Source organism: Eptatretus burgeri, chromosome 6, assembly GCF_056783735.1.
Source record: "Eptatretus burgeri isolate ZD-2024b chromosome 6, Ebu_testis_v1, whole genome shotgun sequence".
In the NCBI taxonomy this organism is placed as follows: domain Eukaryota; kingdom Metazoa; phylum Chordata; class Myxini; order Myxiniformes; family Myxinidae; genus Eptatretus; species Eptatretus burgeri.
In genome coordinates, this window is record NC_140966.1 from 15,037,680 (window position 1) to 15,047,207 (window position 9,528).

The 9,528-nt window shown below is 42.1% G+C and overlaps 1 protein-coding gene across 17 annotated transcripts in view; it reads right to left on the reverse strand.

The window, feature by feature from the left end:
• Positions 1 to 9,528, reverse strand: part of MICAL3 (microtubule associated monooxygenase, calponin and LIM domain containing 3) — a 329,542-nt gene that overhangs the window by 185,140 nt on the left and 134,874 nt on the right. For all 17 annotated transcript variants that reach the window (XR_015058963.1, XR_015058964.1, XM_085884102.1 and 14 more), the window contains one exon: positions 7,154 to 7,222. Coding sequence is in view for 15 of the 17 variants with exons in the window: in XM_085884102.1 (XP_085740228.1) it covers positions 7,154 to 7,222 (69 nt within the window). In the remaining 2 variants the exon portion in view is untranslated. The remainder of the gene's footprint in view (positions 1 to 7,153; positions 7,223 to 9,528) is intronic.

The window sequence follows — 9,528 nt, forward strand, 5'->3', positions numbered from 1 at the left end:
AAAATGGCGACTCCACAGGAGAAGCTCAGTGCATGCGAATGGTGCATCGAGACGAGATTCGACACGCGAGTTCAGTGTAATTTGCATATAAAGTATGGAAGGAATCCGCCATCGCGGACTGGTATCAGAGTGGTACAAGAAGTTTAAGGAGACTGAAAGTTGTCAGAAACTGAAAATTACCCATCATCCAAGCACACGTGCAGCAGACATTGAATGTGTGTGAATCCGTTCAACAAAGTCCCAGAAAATCAATTTTACGAGCATCTAGAGAACTGGGACTAAAAACCACCACTGCACACAGGATTTTGTATAAAAGACTGAACCTTTATGCCGATAAGGTGCAGATTCTGCAGGTACTCAAACTAAATGACGAGCCAAACACAAGGTGTTTTCCTTGGAAATTCTCAGTCATATAGAGGATGACGAAGCCCACCTGAAAAGGTCATGTTCACAGACAAAGCTTGCTTTCATCTATCAGGGAAGGTCAAGAAGCACAACGCGAGGACCTGAGGCCCTGAAAACCCCAACGTGGTCATTGAACAAATACATGATAGTCCAAAGGTCAGTGTGTGGTGTGGCCTTCTCCGTGACCGCTTGGTGGGTCCGTTTTTCTTTTCGAAGGATACAGTGACCTCAACAGTTTACATGAACATGTTTGGAAGGATTTGCCTTCCCACAGATTGAAGACCTGCAACGCAAAATCATTTTTCAACAGGACGGTGCTCCCCCTCATTGGGCCTTAGTCGTTTGAGCCGTCCTGAATGAAAAATGTCCAGGTCGCTGGATTGTCCGAGACGGACCAACCACCTGGCCCCCACGATAGCAAGACATAACCCCCCCCCCCCCTTTATCTTTTTTTTCTGTGAGGGTTTGTCAAAGATGTTGCCTTCAACACCAAGGTGGCAAACCTGCAGGATCTTCATTCTTGAATCATAGCTGCATGTGCACTGGTGGACACAAACGTACTGAGTCCAACATGACAAGAACTCGTGTACAGCCTTGATGTCCTGTACATGACAAACGGAGCTCACATTGAAGTGTATTGGTGGTGTGCGCAATCCTTTATGAGTTCCTGTATCATATAAATTATAAACCAAAGGGCATCATTGTATCATTTGTGGTTATAAATATATGAACCAAAGTTGTCCGGGTCGTTTTGGACCACCCTGTATATGGGAAAATATATCATGTATATGGCTTTCATATAACATCGCAGTTTTTAGTAACGCATCCATGACGTAAATCAGTGACGTGCTCTATATTTTCTGTTGTGTCAATCCCGTAACACGAGCTTTGGATCAAACTTTGCAAAGTTGCAAGGAAAGAAAAATCATGGACTCGAATACGAAAAAAGAGTCACCATAAGTCATGTAGTCAACACTATTAATTGCTTTACATCATGATGAGAATGACATTCGCATATAATTCATTCAGATTGCTCAGGATGATGACATTTATATGACAAGATATGCTTGAAAAGAGAAATGAACAACATTAGTAATGGTAATAGAGATTGCGGTTCAACCTTCAGGTGAGTCATCACAGGTGAAAACATAGATCAGTGAACATTTCAACGTGAATTAAAACGTTCCAAATCAAAAGTAGACGAAAAAGACATTGAAAGGGGGAATAAAGAGAAACCCAAAGCAGAAGAAAGAAATTTGAAATAGAATGAAGAGAAATCGAAAACAGCAATAAATCGCCACTTTCAGACATCATATTTACACAGCAACATCCATAAAACAGCGGTACTTCAGTAAAACAACCGAAGTAGTGCGACCTGAATGAATGTGAAAGAAGCCAAAACTCACCCGAACAACTTTACCTATTCTCGAGTTACAAATTACAGCTTAAACAAGTCGGTCAAAGTGATGATCCCATAAAGGGGGTTTACATTTCAGACAGCAATTCACTTCAAAACTTGAGCGCATTTCGTGATTTAAAACACAACTTTCAAAAAGGAAACCGACAAAGGTGGGTTTCGCACTTGCAAAAATAATTTGACTCTTCCAAAGAATGGCAAACATGAGGCAAACATGGTAAAAGTAGAAAACGAGAGTCGAGACCTATCATTATCCCATTAAGCGCGTGCAAGCAATTATATCCTTTTCGACTGCAATGGTTGCTCACATCGCCACCACCTCAATTGCGCTGAGGATTGAAGGCACATTCCTGACCCAAAATCTCAACAAATCCAATAACGGCAGGGATAAAACAATCATAGGAATTAAACGGTTTGCAGCCAATTAGAAGTCAAGTCTGTAAAAACAATGACGACTCCTCCTTTATTGGCTCCAATTATTCCCAAATTGTGGGGTAAGCCGAGACACGTGTTTGTCCCAAGTCTTTCAGGGATGGGCTGGCCATGCCTGGCATTCAACTGTGGCAGGATTTTGTGATTTGTTCAGGGTGCCGGCGAGGCGCTAACTCGCCTACTCTTCACGGAAGACACCGAGGGACATTTTACCCAGTGTTGAAAGACGGGTCTGTTGTGGCTGTTTGCACATCAGCCTCCATTTCATCCTGTCACATATTGACCAGCCGAGCTTGAGTCGTAAACTTCCTCTGCTGCTGTGAAATAGCAGTACTTGGGGAGCTGTAAACTGCCTATCGGCGTTTGCTGTTTCGCGGAGCTGCGACGTCATGTGTTCTCAGCCAATCGAATTATTTATTTTTATGACGCTCGGACCATTTTGGATCAAGCACATTCGTGAACGAGTAGATTCGGTGTTTTGCATGCCTTTTTGTAATCTTATGAATCCGGGCCCAAAGTGGCCGCATTTTACTGTTTTACCTTCGCTAAGTCACCATAAAGTGGTCGTGATCTTGTAAGAACATATATTTCATGTAATGGCAACCTTTTTCAGACCATCAGTTCACTTTGATTATCGATTGATCGGTGTGGCCTACGTCTGTACCCTGATGCCGGGATGAGGTTTGTTGGGATCGGCTCGCTATTTTACCGAGTCTGTTCGTATTTGCAGAGCATTATTATGAAGCTTTGTGCATTGCCACTATGTGCCTCATATGTCCGTATATCAATGTAAACATGCATCGCCATAAGACATGCTGACCTGTGTCTTGCAAGTGGAACTTATTAGTGCATTTTGTTTGTTGCGGTTAACCTGCGTGGAAGAAAGGTCAATTAATAAAGAAGCGAATGAAAGGTGTGACATCTGCTTCATCGGTGATCTTTTATAGCATCGTTGATAATCGTACTGGGGGTGATAAGCCAAGTTTTAGACGGGGTATCGCGAGCATCTTTGAAAGGTCACAAAAATACCACAACATCAATCAAAGATCCTTCAAGGTATGGATGACAGAACAGTTACCTCAGTGTTCACCTCAGTGGAGGGTGATGCTGACGATGATGCCGATCCTCCTGGTACACCCGTCGACACGCCAGCAGGAACTGCAGAGAGCAGTAGCAACCCAGCACCCATAGACTGAGCTGTAAGATCCCGTACGATGACGGATAAAGGGCTTGGTGTGGAAGTGGGCTCAATCAGCCCTTATTCGGCAGCTCACAACCAAAGGAAACACAGTTCGGTCATTAATGGACAGTAACAAGAGTGGATGAAGTTCAGGAGAGCCTCTCTGAATGGAGAGTGCTACTGAATAAATTCAGAGACATTCACCATGAACACCAAAGCTACCTTGAGACCGAGGACAGAAACCAGTCTACCATGGCTGGTACCTGGCGAAAGAGGAATCTTCACATAAATTCGAGAATAAGGCGTCTTCTTGGCTACAAGAAGCCATAAAATGCATGGCAGATTTGACGATCTCTGCTGAGGACAGCATTTCACAGGAAGGCTCCAGAGACAGCAGATAGGCACCAAGTTGACCTGGGTCAATGGCAAGTCATGTCACATTCAAGGCATCCATAAAGTCATTTGATAATGCAATGTCCTCGGTGTGTGTCAATGAGACCGTAAAAAGGACTTATTTGGTGGCAGAGGTCAAAGCTCTCAGGCAGCGGCAGCACCTGCGGAAGATGGAACTAGAATTGAATCTTGAGGAGTTAACAATTGAAACAGCTATTGCTGTCACGGGTGCTTAGGAGAAGATCCTTGGCTCTGACCATCCAACACAAACGGTGAAACTTGCAGACCCTCATATGAACCCTGACATAACAGAATACATACCACAACCAGCAGTTGGTGACAGTGCGACGCCCCGACAGGCAGATGGTGATAACGCAATGCTGCAACAAGCAGACAGAGATACTGTGCTGTTGGCATTTGTCCAATATATGGATGCTTCCCATAAGAATCAAGAAGGCCTCACCAAGCTCATTGAAGTACATCAGCAATGGAATCTGCTGCCGCAGTTGGACATTCCAAAGTTTGAGGGCGAACCAATTGAGCACTGGGAATTCGTGAAGGCTTTTGATACCAGGACATGTTGTAGGACTTCAGATAATGAAAGACTGCATTACCTTGCACAGTACACATATGGAAAGGCTCAGGACATAGTGTGAAGTTGCCGTCATGTGCCACCCCATATGGGTCTTCTCCTTCTTTGTGTGCAGCCTGTGGCTGTTGGTTGCATCATTGGTTGAGGGCACAGCAATGCGGCTGATGCAATGTCCATATTACCAGTACACTGGTGCTCATTTTGCCAGCCTTAGAAGGATGACAGGCTGAGTCAACCCCACCTGTTGTTAATTCAATGGAAGCAGGGGCTCAAACTCAGGACCATAAGATCCCAAGCTCGCCACCCGAACCTCGAAGCAAACAGCAGGCTTCGCTTATGGGTTATAAGGAAGCAAGGGAACTAATGGAGCAGAAGTTTGGCGACGAATATAAAATCGCAAACGCATACATCACTCGGGCCTTGAAATGGCCGGCTATAAAGGCCAATGATACTGAAGGACTTGATAACTTTGCCGTTTCGCTTGGAGAATGTAACAATGCTATGAAAGATATTCATCATCTCCGAGAGATGGAACAATCGCACAATCTTTGCAAGATTGTTGGGAAACTTCACTTCCACGTCCCGACCTGTCAGACACGAGCTTCCACAAAACTCATGGACGAGCAGAGCGGCATGGTTACCTGCAGACAGCTCGTCAAATTAATCAAAAAGGAGACCCATGTAGCCACGAACCCACTCTTTGGGCATCAAGCTATGGAGATGCATGAAAGGCGACCTGACAGGGAAAGGGTGCTTGGAGGAGTCCTTGCCAAGCAAGCCCAAAGGAGGAACTTCTCCTACCCTACCCAACTATTCACCAAATAACCAAAAACCAAACAAACCCAAATATTCACCGACCCAACTTCAGTACCAATAGCACAGCTGTCAACTCGCCATCCAACAGGAGCAACCATCGCCTAAAGGTGCCCAAATCGTACACAGCATTCAGTTAGCCATGCTTCTTATTTAACATGCATGCCATGCTTGAACTGCCATGTAGATGTGCCATCACTTGAGAGGACATTCTCAGAGGGATAAGCTGAAGTTTCATAAATCCAGAGGCCTCTGCTTCAGTTACTTTACACATGGGCACAGAAGTACAGATTGTCGCTCAAAACTTTCTTGTAAGGTGTGTCGACAGGAGCATGCGGCCATCTTCCACGACAATAATGCAGAAGACCGTGAACGTGAGTTTGGCATGGTTGGTAGAGTATCGTGGCCAGAGACCGAGGACCATCATTTAGAATCCATCGTTCCTAACAACCAAGCCAAGATGTGTTTACATACCAGGGCTGGCACGACTGATTTCTAATTTTAAAACACTGTAGAGCATTAATCGGAACAAACTTATAGTTCAACAGTACTTTGGCGCTAAATTTGGCAAATTGTATGGTATCTCCTCCTGAACATGCATGCGCATGGCACGGTAAAGCAATTGCTTCAGTTCGTCCGTCTGCCAGACAGTCAACCAAAATTGAAAATCATTCCAAACAGGAGACTTGTTTTTAAGGATGTCATAAAGGCCAAAACAGCAGGCACACATAACTAATGTCACGTGTTAAATAAGGTGGTGCAAAAAGAGGGTGAATCAATGGCCGTAAACTTCACATTCAATGATATTTTTCTCGAGCCTTTAAAAAAAACTTTTCTTGTATTTCAACTGAATTATATTTGAACACTGTAGGACATGAATCACCTTGTTTATACTTCGAAAAAAAACTTCAGTTTAGCAGTACTTTGGCAAAATTTTACGCCGTCTCAACCAATCAAATTTTCCATCGCGCTTTTACTTATTATCATTCCAACAAACTGTTTCCAATAAAGTCCCTTGTCCTTTTTCTCAAAACTGCACGGGGAAGGTGTTTTATGAAGTCTAGTTTCTTTTGGTTTTCCTTCAAACCAAGTTTTAACATGAGAACATTATATTCAGGGAATGAAAAATTGCATGTTAAAAAAGAAATAAAAAATAAAAACCAATGTCACCCGCAGGATGACCCGTATCTTGCCAAAAGGTAACCACGTGTGACTTCTTTAAGGTCACACTGAGGTGAACAGAGCTGCGATCCACCAGGAGTGACTCCTTGAGGAATATTTGCCTACGAGAGATTCCGATGAGAATCGTTCTCCAGAGTAACCATGAAAAATATGCGTTTGCCTCATAACGTCACCAAATGACGTCATAATGTCTCAAGCTTGACATATCTACAAAACACTCATCGAGGTGTTCAATTTGAGGTACTACACGATATGGTTCCTAAAACTTGAAAATTTGACCTTGGGGTCAAATATGTTTGACCTTAGGAGCTAACCATGAAGGTCAAGGCCAATCGCAACCAAAAATTAATCAGCTGAGCGCCAGACCATGAACTATATTCCCATGAAGTTTGAAGACGATCCGATCAAAATTACTCAAAAAATAAGGGTTTCGTCGACTCCCCTGATTTGCGACAGTGACCTTGACCTTTGACCTTGACCTTCAAATTTTATGCGCTGAAAGGGACCTCTATAGGCCTCTGATATGCGAAGTCACAAAAATTTCCAATTATAACTGTGCTCTGCAGAATTTTTTATACGTGATTACAAACAAACAAAAAATTTAATAAATAAATAAATAAATAAATAAAAAACATACAAGCTGACTTAGATATCTTGCAAAAACTTCATTTTGGCAAGATAATAAACAGTCACATTCTGGAGCCAGCACTCAAAATAGCATGAAAAGCAGTAATCTCACCTCCTCTAATGACTTTTGACGAGTGCGACGCCGTTTTCCAGTTCCCACAGACTCTTTCTCCTTCTTGTCCTAATGAAAAAATAAAACAATGTTTTGACAAAGAGAGAGCAATCATCACGTACATGATCTGTCGGGGCTAGGGAAAGCACACTTATAGGTTTACGGACTCGTGCATGCGCAAGAATGGCCGATTGGTGGCCAAATTAACATGAACTGACAGTGTCTATTGGTCTCCTCTCAAGGTGCTGGTAATTATCGGATTATTATAATTTTGTTACCAATTTTAAAGTCCAATGAACCAAAATGGGTTTTACTCGCAAGGCATGATGCGGAGCAAGGTGGACACATGATCTTAGGCAATAAGAATAATTTATCAGGACAAGTCAAAATATACTGAGAATCCCAGATGAAGGATGACAAACAACAAATTAGAAAGAGCAATCAGAGATTGCAGACCCTTGCCAGGACTTGTTTTGTGTGGTGTTTGTGTAATTTTGTGTGGTGTATTTTGTGTGGCATTTGTGTACTGGTGTGACATAATTAATGCGACATAATTAGAACTGCCACTTTATAACTGCTGGCAGTGATGACCGGGTACTAAGATGTCCAGCTTTGATGCAACCCCGCTTTGATTTTGATTGACCAATGACGTTATTATTATTATTATTATTAAATTGCACTTAGAATGGGATTAAAATACATTCAATTCAAATCAAATGGAAGACCAAATAGTTACAGTCCTGCATTGGAGTAATCAGAAGGAACCCAAACAAGCAAAGATGAAGCCATCAGCAGGAACCTGGATTGGATATGCATTTCAGCTGCTACTCCTCTACCCTCAAACCCATCCAGGAACAGCCAAGTAAGCCTTATTCAAAAAAAAAAACATCAAAAAGAACCCACATAAAAATATATATAATTCTGGCTGCCAGACCATGCGCCCGATGAAGTTGAAATTTAAAACATGCATTCCCCATCACTGCTAAATCATAATTGTGAAGTTTCATGTCGATTGATTAAGCAGTTCCAGAGAGAACATTATTAAATATTTTTATTCAATCCAATATGGCTGCCAAACCATGTGACCATTCAATTATTCCGAAACAAACTCGTACAACCAAGGCTTGTGGAGCATTTTGCGTGAAGTTTCCCCTCAATCTGTCCAGCCGTTCTGGAGAAGATGATTTTTATGGGTTTTAGGGTAAATCCAATATGGCTGCCAAACCATGTGACCAATGATGTCAGATGTGTGAAACTTTTGTTCATCATGGATAGGCGGTCATACGTGTAAAGTTTTGCCTCGATTTATTCAGCCACTTCAGAGAAGAAGATTTTTGAAGGTTTTTTTGAAAAAAAAAAACCCAATCTAGCTGCCGAATTATGTGACCGATGACATCATCATTTTTTTTTGTGGACCATTTTATCCCGAGATGACCCTCAAAAATTCTCATCCTCATCAGATGTAGCATTCTACATGAGCAATTATGATGTCATAACGAAGGTACCTATGATGTCAAAAAAAAAATAACACGTATTCCCACGAGGAGTACTTGCCATGTGCCAAGTTTCAATTTTTTTCCTTCGTGCGGTTTCAGAGATAGAGTTTTCCCGTTTTCCAAACATGGCTGCCACACCACATGACCTATGACGTCATAATTATCATTAAATCATAAAACATGAGTAATCGCATCTATGGTGAAAATTTTGTCTCAATCCAACAAGCAGTTGCAGAGAAAAACACAAACAAAAAGTTTTCTGCAGACAAACAAACAAACAAACAAACAGACCCAAATGCAATACCCTCTTCTTTAGCGAGGGTAATAAACACAGTACTGTACTTAAACAAGCAGTGAATTAACAAAAGACGATAAGACGCCATAAGACTTATCCCTGTGTCGTAAGAGGCGACCAGGGTTGCGTCAGGAAGGGCATCCGGCGTAAAACATGTGCCAAATCACTATGCGGATCATTCGGGTGATCCGCTGTGGCGACCCCTAATGGGAACAGCCGAAAGAAGAAGAAGAAGAAGAAGAAGAAGAAGAAGAAGAAGAAGAAGAAGAAGAAGAAGAAGAAGAAGAAGAAGAAGAAGAAGAAGAAGAAGAAGAAGAAGAAGAAGAAGAAGAAGAAGAAGAAGAAGAAGAAGAAGAAGAAGAAGAAGAAGAAGAAGAAGAAGAAGAAGAAGAAGAAGAAGAAGAAGAAGAAGAAGAAGAAGAAGAAGAAGAAGAAGAAGAAGAAGAAGAAGAAGAAGAAGAAGAAGAAGAAGAAGAAGAAGAAGAAGAAGAAGAAGAAGAAGAAGAAGAAGAAGAAGAAGAAGAAGAAGAAGAAGAAGAAGAAGAAGAAGAAGAAGAAGAAGAAGAAGAAGAAGAAGAAGAAGA